General features: G+C 34.3%; 1 protein-coding gene and 1 pseudogene across 1 annotated transcript; one reads left to right on the forward strand and one right to left on the reverse strand.

Annotated features, from left to right (window-relative positions):
• Nucleotides 1-798: 798 nt before the first annotated feature.
• On the forward strand, nt 799-10,162 carry LOC110609154 (14-3-3 protein 7). The gene is made up of 7 exons (XM_021748522.2): nt 799-987; nt 7,735-8,041; nt 8,486-8,573; nt 8,673-8,782; nt 8,948-9,096; nt 9,330-9,364; nt 9,807-10,162. Exons 1-7 carry the CDS (start codon nt 921-923, stop codon nt 9,810-9,812), a joined length of 762 nt encoding a protein of 253 aa, XP_021604214.1. The 5' UTR covers nt 799-920; the 3' UTR covers nt 9,813-10,162.
• Nucleotides 10,163-10,497: 335 nt separating this feature from the next.
• On the reverse strand, nt 10,498-12,588 carry LOC110609153 (annotated as a pseudogene).
• Between the last annotated feature and the right edge of the window lie 961 nt (nt 12,589-13,549).

Raw genomic sequence — 13,549 nt, forward strand, 5'->3', positions numbered from 1 at the left:
TTTTTCTTCTTCTTTTTTCTTCTTTTTCTTCTTCTTCTCCTTCATCATCATCATCATCTTCTTCTTCTTTTTTAAGGAGGTGGAGGAGGAGGAGAAAGAGGGACTATTTCGTTGACGAAAAGAAACAATAAGAACGTTTTAATAGATATGAAAAAAGATAAGGACGTTTTAATATATTATTTAAAATATAGAAATTGACTTGTTAATAATAGCAATATTCAATGACTAATAAAATATTTTATTTAAGAATAAAATTAAATTTTAAAAATTTTTTACCTCATATTTTATCTATTTTTAATGAAAAAAAATGATAAAAAAATTAAAGTTAAGTACGTTTTAATAAATTTATAGAAATACATGTATTGACTTATTAATAATAATATAAATTACTTATTAAAAAATAATTTAATAATTGAATAATATAAGTTGAGAACATATTAAAATATAATATAAAAATTACGAATATAATTATATTAATTATATATATTTTTAATTATGTGAAAGAATAAACAGGTGGAGGGAGTAGGAAATTTCGCAGAAAAGCAAAGCAACCAAACATACAGCAAAAAGGGCTCTACAAACTACCATATGAGCTACTACTCTTCGTCAATTTAACCGCCGGTCTGTCGTCTTTATAGTCAACATCAAATCATCCATCCCACCTATATCCCCATCCAACGGTCAGATTTCTCCCAATCTTAACACAAGCGGATCACATTTTCCCATCAGACCCCTAGTGTCCACAACACATTCATGATCGTCGATCCTACGCCGTATCATAATCCAACGGTGCATTCGCAAAGTCCTCATTACTGATGCCCAGCCACCAGAAACCGCTCAAAGTGAATATCTCGCGCACGCAGACATACGCACGCCCAGACAGAGTGAGGGAGCGAGAGAGAAAGAGATAGAGAGAGAGGATGGAGAGTGAGAGAGAGCTGCAGATTTACTTGGCGAGACTTGCAGAGCAAGCCGAGAGATACGATGGTATGCCTTATTTCCGGTTCTTTGATAGTCTGTAGCTGAGACCCTTTTTGGATCTCTCATTATCTATTCTTTTCGCTGTTCCATTATGCTTTGTTTGGTTTGAGGAAAATGGAGAGATGAGAAAGGAAAATAAATGAATTTTTTAAAATTTCTCTAGTTTGGACATGAATTGAGGGGGGAAATGAAGAGGAAGGAGAGGAAAAGAGAGAAAATTATATTTTTCCCAATTTGTTACAAAGGTACCAAAATATCTCTCTCTAAATTAATGAGGAATGGAGAGAAATAGGTAAAATGCCCTTCTTTTAAATGAGAAATTTTGGTTTCTCCTCTAAACTACTCATTTATCCAAACAAAATAAAGTAAATAAAAATTATTTTCTTTTTTCTCCTCTTCATCTTCCTCTCTTTAATTTCTCTCCAATTCTCTTGTACGATTAAGGATCCAAAGATATGACTAGTTACAATAGGGTTAGATGTGCACTTGGCCTGTGCTTATTTTTTTTTTTGTTAAATTGCACGCTCGAAATAGAAAATTTGTGAGTATAGTTCTCGAATTTGTGGGTTAGTATTGCCAAACAATGGGTTTGGTTTATTTTATTTTATTTTATTCTGGGTTAACCATCAGGCCCCTATCAGATTAGCATTACCAGTCTTCTTTTTCTTTACTCTTTTCTGGGTTAACTATCAGGCAGTATTAAATTTAACTTAGGCTACCAGTTACAACTATAAGTTAATATGTAATTTGCTTCTTAATTTGTCGTTTGCTTTTATGCTTGATTTGGTTTTGTCTTGTATCCGCAAGTCTTTGATGTAGAGGTTTAATAAAAATGTTTTGAAAAGTTCAGTCTCTATTAGCAGAAAAGTTAGTTTGAGAGCTTGGGCTTGAGCTCGAGCCCAACCTGTGAAAAAATTATTAAACTTGAGCTCCGTTCGAGCTCGATTCACAAGGAGATCATTTATCACCTTGATGAGCTAAATCGAGCTTAGCTCATTTACACGCTCAAAAAGCTCGAGTTCAAGCTCAGTTAAATAAATAAATCCAACTCAAATTCAAGCTTGTTAAAATTACAACAAAGCTTCATTTGAGCTTAACTTTTTAAATTTCAAATAAATTTTATAGTACTGAAACACTAAGAGACTTAAAATAAAATTTACTTTTTTATTTAAAGTTTCATTAAAGTCTCTTGAAACCAAAAATTTGGTTTGAACAATATAAAACTCTGAAAAGTGGTTGTGCTTTTATAGAGAAGCTATACTCCACTTCTCTCATAAATTTTCGATATGAGATTCAGGAGGTAATAGTCAGCACTGGCGCTCGCACACTATATTTATTGCTATGTGAATTTAGTTTCAAATTTGGACTCCTCGCGCAGTGGTGCAACAAGCAATGCATTTCTTTCTTACCCTGGGTTCTATTCCTAGTCATATAAAAATTATTGAAAATTTTTTTCTTTTAATTTTCTTAGCTAAAATTATTACATTATAGTAGATTAAATATTTAAATATTTTAAAGTTTCATTATTATTTCTTATTATTTATAACTTCAAATATTAATATTTAATTGACCCTAATACTAATTATAAAACATTTAATTAATTATATAAAAATGTATCTAGAATAAGTTTAACATCATATAATAGTGAGATCAATAATCATTTGATCAAATATTTATGAAGTTTTATGCAAAATCAATTAAAGTATATAAAATGATATTTAAATCTATATGTAAATATTCTATCTAATTGAGGGAGAGAGAGAGTATATTTAAATTATATAGTTTTAACTAAAACTATATAGTTTTGCTGCTAGTACTAAGAGTTATTAATATATTGTCTCTTAATTCCTAACAATGGCTGATTAAAAAAGACTTGCAAGATATACCTTTTAGAAGGTATAAAGAGAGTGTCTACTTAAAGAGACATACATTGGGAGAGAAATGTATAAACTAATAGTATATTTATTCATTTAGAGAGAGAGATATTAAACGTAACAATATCTATGATTGTAAAATTTAGTATTATTTAATCTTGTAAGAGTTTAAAAATTAAGAGAGAGAAAAATAATAGAAATAAATATTATAAATTAAGAGTGAATTTAAGATAATATCACTTGTATCATCCAGTGTTGTCAAGGTGCTAGGCAAGGTGAGGCACCTTCACTGAGGCAAGCGCCTCAATATCTATGATTGTAAAATTTAGTATTATTTAATATTGTAAGAGTTTAAAAATTAAGAGAGAGAAAAATAATAGAAATAAATATTATAAATTAAGAGTGAATTTAAGATAATATCACTTGTATCATCCAGTGTTGTTATGAGGCACCTTCACTGAGGCAAGCGCCTCAGTGAAGGGAGGCGCCAGGCGCTGCCTCTTTTATATAGACTAATTTATTTTTTAATGAGTGCAAAGTGGAGCAGCAAATGAAAGAAGAGAAGAAGAAGAAGAAGGATGGGAAAAGTTTATTAGAGGAGGACGAGGAATAAATATTATAACTTAAGAGTGAATTTAAGATAATATCACTTGTATCATCCAGTGTTGTTAAGGTGCCAGGCAAGGTGAGGCACCTTCACTGAGGCGCTCGCCTCAGTGAAGGGAGGCGCCAGGCGCTGCCTCATTTATATAGACTAATTTATTTTTTAACGAGTGCAAAGTGGAGCAGCAAATGAAAGAAGAGAAGAAGAAGAAGGATGGGAAAAGTTTATCAGAGGAGGAGGAGGAGGAGACATAGTAAATGCTTTTGGCATCTTCCATAATCCAATATCTTCTATTCTCTATCCAAGTATGCTACACACAACAATTTTTTTCTTTTGTTTTTCTTCTGCAATTTTAGGTTATGTATTTATTTTGTTTTATTGCTTATAATTGAATACTTTTAGAAAATATAGGTTACTTTCTTATTTATTATAAATGAGTGTCATTCTATTGTTTTTAATTTGAGTTTTAAAATTATAATTTTTGTTTATTTATTTTGGATGCCTGAGGAGGAGGAGGACCAAACCAATTGAAATTGATAATTCAGTTCGTCTTCTATAATAAATTGGTGCGATTTGATTTTAAGATAAAAAGTCTTTGGTTTATTTGGTTCAGTTCGGTTTTCGTTAAGAAAAATTCGGAGAAACCGAACCGATTGATATAATAATATTTTATAACTATATTACAAGTGTTGATGTGTAGCCTGGTGGTTTGAGAAGCTGCATGTAAGGCTGCCACTTTTTTGTGTAGGTCACGATTTCTGTTCTTAGCACTGCCTTTTTCTCCTTTTTTTTCCCCTTGCCTTTTTTGTAACAAATAATATCAACTGTCTGTTCTCAATGAATCTCAACCATTCTTTTCCTCTTATATATTCATTCTTTTTCTTTACCAAAACCCTACAGCCCCTATTCTTCTCCTTCCTCTTTTACCGCCTTCTTCTCCATTTCTCCTCTATGGCCTTTTTTTTCTCTCTCTTTTTTTTAAATTACTACTGAGTTCTTAAGGTACGGAGAAATTCACCGGTTATTTCCTTGATTTTGAATAACGTTTTAAAAAGTATGCTAGTTAGTTTCTCCATTAATTTTTTCGATAAGTATTTTACTATTTAGTCCTTATAATTTTGAAAAATTTATTAGTTGGTTCTTCAGATTTTTAAAAATTTACTAATCAGTCCCTCAATATCAGAGAGATTTCAGACTTTTTTGCAATGTTTAACAGGTAAAATTAACAAAGTGACTAATTAGTAGTCTTTTTAAAACATCAGGAACGTTTTAATATATATTTTAAAATTGAGGGACCAACTAGTGAATCTCTCCATACTATACGGACTAAGTATTAATTCTCTTTTTTTTTTTTAATTTTCTTCTGCTCATTTGTTATCCTTGCCTCTTCATTTTCTCCTTTCCTTCTTTTCGAGAAACCTTGCTCTTCTCTCTTCAACCAGGACCACAACTGATTACTTCCTTCTAAGATGAAGCTGATAGTCTGCAGTCGTCGATGGTTTGATGAAGCCTTGACCTTTCCTTTACAAACAAAGCCGTCGAAGGTGTGATGCCATAGGAGATGAAGTTGATGGCATGCTTTTTTTTTTCTCTCTCTCAGCTCATTCTTAGGAGATGGAGTGGATTAGATTTCTGAAAATAAGTGTTGCTTATGAATAAGCTCTTGTTTTTTGGTTTTGAATATTATTTGTATACAACTTTGATCGATGATATGGACAAGTGTGAATGATTAATTGATGTTTGAATCTTGTTTGATGAATTTCCTCAATGGAAGCATGGGTATATTTATATTTTTCATTGAATTTTAAATTGATTTGTGTGCAACTTTTGATTGACATATAGAAATGTGATTGAATAGTCGATGCATTAGTTCTGTTCGATGAAATTACTCAAAGAATAAAAGAAGCAGTTAAAAAATTTGTATTTTTAGATGAATATGAACTTGATATCAAACTGATTTTTGACTTGAATCGAACTGAAAACTTGCTGTTCAATTCAATTTGGTTCCTTCACTAGTTTAGTTCGATTTGGTTTTGGATGGTTTGGTTCAGTAGTGAACCGAACCGACAGATGCTCAGCCCTACTTTTTGCCTCTCGCCTAGAGCGATAGAAGATCCTGTCGTCTTAGTGTCGCCTTTTGCCTTAATAACATTGGTATCATCCCCTATTGCCCTAGTGTCCGCCTTTTGCCTTAATAACATTTGTATCATCATTATTATAGTATTTATAACTTTTTACTATCAAAGAATATTTGTAATGTTACTTTTTTTTTAAGAAATATTACTTAATATTTATTATCTAGTATTTATTATTTACATTAAAAACATATTTATATCTAATATATTAAATTAATTCCTATATATTGTGATAGCATTAACTTTTTTTTATTACAAATTTAAAATAAATTATAAATTATTATATTTGTTCAAATATTTTTTAATAATTACACTATAATTTTAAATAGTAAATTATCTTTAGAAAAAAGTAATATTAAGGTAAATATAAATATGCATTTATAAATATAAAAAAATTAAAATATTTAGGTGAACTACAAATGCTATAACTCATGAACATATTTAATGAGTTTATAAATGAGTCTATCATTGAATCTATTTGTGAGCCTTATAAATGAGCTTGTTCACAAGGCAACTCATGAGCTTGTTAGTGAGCCTGGTCAATGAGCTGGCTCTTGAGTTTATTCATGAACTTGAAAATGAGTTGAGCTCGCAATTCAGCTCGTTTATTAAACAATCAATTGAGCTTGAGCTTGGCTCTTTTTCTAGTCGAGCTTTTATCTAGCCAAATCATGAATAGCTCATAAATAGCTGGGTTTATTTACACTCTACTTTACTGGTACACATGGTTTTTGAATGCTTATTTGCTTATTACGGTCTCCGAGTGTCTGTTTATCATTTCTGCAATGACAACTGAATAAGACCAGTGGCCAAAGGGAGTGCTGGAATTCATATAAAATTTGAATTTTTTTCGCTTGACATTGTCGTATAGTGAAAGTCTAAGCAGCAAGGAGAAGAAACGTCTATCGTTAAAATTCCCCTCCTCTAGATGAACTAAGAGATGGTTTCCCATGTTGACTGTGGAGAATATTTTTCCGTTGTGGAGAACATTTTTCTGTTATGTTTTTACTCTCTGGTTCTTTTAGTGAAGGAATTGATTATGCCTAAAAAAGCTTGAAGATTTGAGCATATTGAAATCATAGGAGACAAGAAGATGATAGGGAGACCTAAAATAATATGGGGTAAAGTGGTGAATAACAATTAAGCAGTCTTAGACTTTTCTATAAATATAGCCCTAAACTTAAACTACAATATATGTAGATTTATTTGAACAATTTATTGTACAAGAAAATAATTCAAATAAATTATTACACAAACAATGCATAATTTCAATTTATTTTAAAATGGAAGTTTTTTTTAAAGTTGAAAAGAATTGAAATTTTTTATTTCAAACAAGAGAATTAGCAAAAAGGATATCAATTGAATTGATTGTTTATAAAATTCTTGATTCCAAACAAGAGATTACTGGAATGAAAGATACTTCACTGCTGCTCCAAGATTAACATGACAGTTGAGGCACATGATAGCATTGCCTCTCACTATCAGTTTGGTTGTGTGAACCATGACATGTTAACTTAAGAATATCTTGAATATATTGTTTCAATAGCAAGTTTATGTATGGAGGTCCTAAATTCATCATTGCTTGGTGAAGTCTGATTTGAGCCCTGGTTAAGTTATACCTGCAGCAGAGGATGGTCGCATGTTAGCTTTTGATCTCGTATCTGTCATTGCCATTGAATTGAACACCAAGGGAAAGTGTCTCTTAGGGTAGAAAGCATTCACCCAGCTTAAGGAGGTTTGCATTAGTGACCTGCAATTAAACTATATATATAGTCGAATCACATTAGATTGGGAAGTTGGGATTGAGTTCTAGTCGAGTGGAGTTAAAAATAACAAATACACTTAATGTAATGCATTTCTAATGGCTGTGGTCTACTCACCAGTTGAAATGAGGCAATACCATAAAACATCAAATGAAAAGAACACTTGTGTATGTTTCATCTTTGTACCATTTTTTCATTGGTTGGTTCATATTGTATGGGAGTTTCAAATTTTCAATGGCAATCTGGTGTTAGTCGAATCATTACTTTGGATTTTCTATGCACTTCCCTATTTATTTGCTTATGTAATCTAAAGGAATATGAAGACCTTTTGTATAGCCATTTTGCTTGATGTTGTTGTTTTATTTCTTCACTTGTAGAGATGGTTGAAGCAATGAAGAAAGTTGCAAAGTTGGATATAGAATTGACAGTGGAGGAGAGGAATCTACTGTCTGTAGGTTACAAAAATGTCATTGGAGCAAGAAGGGCATCTTGGCGGATATTGTCCTCCATTGAACAAAAGGAGGAGGCAAAGGGAAATGAGCAAAATGTGAAAAGAATAAAGGAGTACCGGCAGAGGGTTGAAGATGAGCTCGCAAAGATCTGCAATGACATATTAACAGTGATTGATCAACACCTTCTACCCTCCTCCACCACAGGCGAATCAACAGTTTTTTACTATAAGATGTGAGATTTTCATTTCTTGTGGTTTGACATTCAAGTCATTTTAAGATGGGGGAAAATGACTCTGGGCTTAGAAATTTTAGAAGGATAGAGTATAGAAGGTCATAAAAATGTAGCTTTAAGTTAGATAGCTTGGTCTTTGCTATGGATCAGTGGACCCAAATTCATTTATGTATAATAAGCATTGGGAAGCATCGGGAGTTTTTATAACATCTTTATTATTGGATGAAACAATCATGGACATGAAGGGGATTAAGGTCTAAAAACTGCATTACTATGAGTTTGTTACTGTCCATTTGGTTGTAGATGCATTTTGCTTCTTCCAGTGTATATTTATTGGCTTAGAATCTGGATGTGGAGTTTGCATCTCTTATTTTGGATTTAAATATTAATCTAATCACTCATGATGCATTTGTGAATTCCTTTTGTTTTCTTTCTTGGGGTTAGGAAAGGAGATTACTATCGCTATTTAGCTGAGTTTAAAGCCAGTGAAGATCGCAAAGAAGCTGCAGATCAGTCCCTTAAGGCTTATGAGGTGTTTGCCATTCTCCTGTTTGACTTTGTCTTCTATATCGTTCTGTCATTTTAGAGTATCTAACTGATCATTTCCTAAGATTACTGCATCTATTTATAGGCTGCTACTTCTACTGCAACCTCAGACTTACCCCCTACTCATCCAATCAGACTTGGCCTGGCTCTGAACTTTTCTGTTTTCTACTATGAGATTTTGAACTCCCCTGAAAGGTTAATAAGCACCTCTCTCTTTTTTGCAATCTCTTCTTCAAATTGTGCTCAAAACTTTTTGTTGCATGTTTAGGCCTGTTAACATGTTGAACTCTCTATATATTGTGTTGCTCTAACTGCTATGATATTTATAGTGTATTTTGAACTTCCATTGGTATTGTTCAGGGCCTGCCACCTGGCCAAACAAGCATTTGATGAAGCAATAGCAGAACTTGATAGCCTCAATGAAGAATCTTACAAGGACAGCACACTTATCATGCAGCTTCTGAGGGATAATCTCACTTTGTGGACCTCAGATCTGCCAGAGGAGGGAGGTAAAAACAATCTCTTTATCTCTTTGGGGCAATGAGCCTTCCGCTGAACTAATGATTTGAAAGTTATCTTTGTGAATTTTTCTGTTCATATTTATAATTATAAGGATTTTTTTGGGGGTCAAGTCCTAACGAGCATGCCTAATATTTGCTAAGCTAAGTTTTCAGTTTTCTTCAGAAGCTAACTCATTCTTTTTACCTTCGTTTTTTGGTCTGAATGCAACTTAATTTGGCAGGTGAGCAATCTAAAGGTGATGAACCTCAAGCTGAGGTAAGCCAAACTAGAACTTTATGAATGTTCTATGTGCGAGGAAGTGTGTGAATATGCTATATCATGTGAAGTAGTTCTATTAGGGAGACTAAGTCGAGTGAAAGTCAAGAATATGTTGGAATGTATAGGTGAAATACATTGGCTTCGAAGCATTTTCTAAATACAATGCGCTACTTACCTTGTGGCCAAATTTTATTACCGAGTGTATATATAGGATTTGAATTTTGAACAACAAAAATTAATAGGGTTTATACGATGGGAAACAAGTTGTTGACCTAAAAGTGCTTTAGAGTGAGGATGGGATAGATTGTTGTCTCCATTAAAGTTATTGTTTGGCTGCCTTCACTTTAGCATGTTGAGAGTTTTTCCTTGGTGGTATTGCTATTGATTACATTTATTATTTTCTTCTTCTATTGACCACTTAGTGGCATTGAACTTGCAGAATTAGTTGGGAAGCGATCGATACTTTCAGACTGGGTTCATCGGAGAGGAAAAGGTGGCAGAGTGGCCATTTTAGTAGGTAATACAGGGATTGGTGGACCATTGGTCTTGTATCTATTCGCTTCGAGCAGATTCTCCGAGACTATTGATGTCTTCTTTGCTTTAGAACACAACTGAACTTCGCTACTTGCATGTTTGTGTTGTACACTCTTTTAAATCCATTGCCTTAACCACTGGTATGCCTACGCAACCATGCCACATTATTCCTCAAAAAAAAAAAAAAAATGAAAGGGGATGCCAGTTTAGCTCCCCCTCCCCCTTTTTCTCACTAAAGAAAGTTTTGGTCTCACAAGATGAGTTTGGAGATTTTGGCGTTGATCGTTTCCTATGAATTCTAATGTATGCCACCACATAATCATATGAAAGAGAGCTTGGGAGGGGGGGGGGGGGTTGTATTTTGCCTACCTTCTGAGTTGCGACAAAGGCAGGAATCTGTACTGCAAGCCCGTAGTGGGGCCTCAGTTCTGTTATTTGTTATTATATTGGATCAATAACCAGATGAACAGTGCTGAACTAATAATGTCATAGTCATAGAGAGACTGCACGTGCGTGAATGTCATGTTTTGCTCGGAGTCGGTGCGATGTTGAAGATTAATTGAAGATACGAGACTTCAATCTTTAATTGTGCATCGTGTGGAAAAAAAATTCAAATATTATTCGGGCAAGAACATGACAAGCTTTTCATCCGTTCACTAAGTCACTGGAAAATGCCTCTTTGAACGAGGATGCATATAATGTAGTGGAAGCGCAAAAAAAAAAATAGCGTGGTTGTTTTTCGTGTTCTGAACCCATTCGCTTTTACGGGCCTCTCCCCTTATCATCTCTTTCTTGTGTTAAATCACATGTTCCGAAAATTTGAAGTCGGGTTGTCGCTGGAGGAAGTTGCCTATCCATAAGGAATGATTTTAGAACCTTGACGAACTCCTTTGGCTTCTCTACATTACAGGCGTGCGATGCATTCTTGATGACTGCCAGACATGCATTGTTCCCAAGGTGCCTAATGTTACAAGTTATTACCATCCAATTCACAATAAATTCTGCAGAGCAGAAACAATACACATTTGTTTATGTGGTGGAACAGGTACTGACCTTTTTAATCTGTGACCCAATTCCAATGGAAAAATTCGATCATTTTCTCCCCAGATTATTAACACTGGCTGCAAGACAAATGAAAGCAGTTGATTAATTCATCTGAACTAACTTTGCCCCTAGAATCAATGGAAAAATTTAACAAAATAGGTACGACCTGGGTGATCTTGGGAATGTCCGAAAGCTTCCTGTCTTTAGGAATGGCTCGAATCAGTTCTTTCTTCTCTTCCACATAATCTCTGCACATTGACTGTCCATGAATAGTCCATAATTTAGTTTCAAGTATATGCTGGGTAATGTAATCATACTAATCTCATCAATTAATTGAATGATTAACGCATTGAACAACCGAATACAAGAACATAATTTCCATGTTCTGTGATTAATTTACTTTTTTTCAAATAAATAGATGACGTATTATGAGATAATTTAGTAATTCAGAGCACTTACATCAATGAAATCAATGAGGGCGCAATCAGGGATCAATCGCACAGGAGGCGGCCTAAAAAACGTGTAATCCACCAACTTTCTCAGCTTATCTGGCTTCAGCGGCACCAAAATACTCGCAGCCTCTTCCAAATCCGAAAGAGGAAAAAGCCCTTCCCTTATATCCTTCTCTTCCATACAAATCCCGGAACAGCACACCACCACCCTCTCCACAGCGTCCCTGTACTGCGCCGCTATACTATAGCCAACGAACCCACCGTAGCTAAGACCAATCAAACTAAATTTCTCCACCGAGTGGGCTTCCATGACTCGCATCACGCACTGTGCTTGGAACGACTCAGTCCGCTCAGGCCGACTGGTGAAGGACTCGCCGAAGAAAACTAAATCAGGAACGTAGACATTGAAGCAAGGAGTGAAATGGGCGATGACATCACCCCACTGCCACAATGCGTTGGAGCCTAAGCCATGAATGAGAAGGAGATTGGGTTTGGTGGCAGCTGGAGCGTCGGGGACCCAACAGTGCATAACGGTGCCGTCATTGAGGTCCGTGATGGTGGATCGAAGCCCCAGTTTGACGAAAGTGGATCTATGGTACCAGTTCATAGCCTCTGAGAAGCTAAAACACCTTGTCATTTTTCCAGAAAGAAGTAGAGCAGAATTTTTAAAAATGGAAACAGCTGGACAGGTCTGCGTTAATGAACTAACTGGGAATGATCAATTAGTTGAGCATTGATGTGATGGGTTTGGTATAAAAATAGGATTAAAAATACAAAATTTTCTGATTTGATTAGATTCTGGACTTCAAAACAGAATAAAAAAAGGAGGAAGGTAGGAGAAGAGTTGCAGAGATGAGACCATTGGGGAAATCGCCCTTATAATTCTTGATCCCAATCCCAAAACCAAAACAAAGTCGTGCACCATTCAGTTCACGTGTCCCAATTAATAATACTACTGAATTATGGGAACTGCCTTTCTTACAACTGCAGCTTGCATCTAGCTGGGTCTTAAAAAGAAGCACATGTAATGTAATTTACTAGAGAAAATTGCTTCCCCAGAAGGAGAAGTGGGGGAATAAACATGGAGCACAAAATGAAAATGAATTATGTTTTTTTGGTAAAGCTAAAATTTGGGGAACAGATAACCAACAAAGAAGATGAATCATGTTTAGATTGTATGGAGGATAACTGAAATCGCGAAGAATGGTAGAAGCTACAGAGCCACGCAGCTGGGACCATGATTCCTTTATCTGGACCACGAGTCCACCACCTGGTGGGATACTCTATCAAACACTCTCAATGGACACGTGTACCTTAACGCATTATCAGCTTAAATATTTTTGTGGCTTTTCTGGGTTCAATAGGATTCTCAAGCTATGACTCATAAGATTTTGTTTTGTTCCAATTTGAGAGAATGGATTTACAACCCAAATGTTTTCTCATACATCACCTTTCATGTTTTGTTTGCAAATTTGATATATTGATGATGAGAAGAACAAAAAAAAAAAAAAAAAAAAATTAAAAAATGAAATATAATAGATCTAGATCTCTCTATTACTCGCAGTGAATGCTAATTCCAATAGGAGACAAATTGCAATTATCAATTACATCAACAAATTATTAGCAAAAACAAATCTACTTGCATAGTCAGTGATAAAAGTAAGAACAAAAACGATAGAAAACGAGACTAGAAACACCCACGACAAGTCAATATTAGTTCTACCGATCTGTGCTCATCTACTTCATTGATATAACCAATTTAACCACCATAAGAAGCCTTTTTATTGATTCCACCATTGACATTCCCATGGATTTCAAGCTGCTCTTTCTCTTATGATTTCTTGAACATTCTGTTTGTTTAGATCGGTAAGCAGAGAAGCACTTGGAGCAAATGTCCTCGTAGTTCTCAGCCAATAAATGTGGGGGCGTTTCGTACTCGTCATTCCTCTCCCACATTAGAGAATCCATGCCATAGTCTAAATAATTTTCACCAGCCATTGCTAAAGCTTCTAAAGACACTGACATTTTTCTTATGTTTTAGCTTTGAACGAGTAATTTATTGAAAAAAAGATATGGGAGGATATTAATTTGTGAAAAAATAGAGGAGATTTTGTTAACGGTTTTAAGTTTGAGATCAAATTTTAAACTCCTA

Source organism: Manihot esculenta, chromosome 2, assembly GCF_001659605.2.
Source record: "Manihot esculenta cultivar AM560-2 chromosome 2, M.esculenta_v8, whole genome shotgun sequence".
Lineage (NCBI taxonomy): Eukaryota > Viridiplantae > Streptophyta > Magnoliopsida > Malpighiales > Euphorbiaceae > Manihot > Manihot esculenta.

Excerpts from the sequence above, each read along its gene's own strand:
- LOC110609154 (XM_021748522.2), top strand. The coding sequence starts at position 921 with ATGGAGAGTGAGAGAGAGCTGCAGATTTACTTGGCGAGACTTGCAGAG. Across the intron at positions 8,042-8,485 it reads ACAGTTTTTTACTATAAGAT|GAAAGGAGATTACTATCGCT; the intron begins GTGAGATTTTCA and ends TCTTGGGGTTAG. Across the intron at positions 8,783-8,947 it reads ATTTTGAACTCCCCTGAAAG|GGCCTGCCACCTGGCCAAAC; the intron begins GTTAATAAGCAC and ends GGTATTGTTCAG.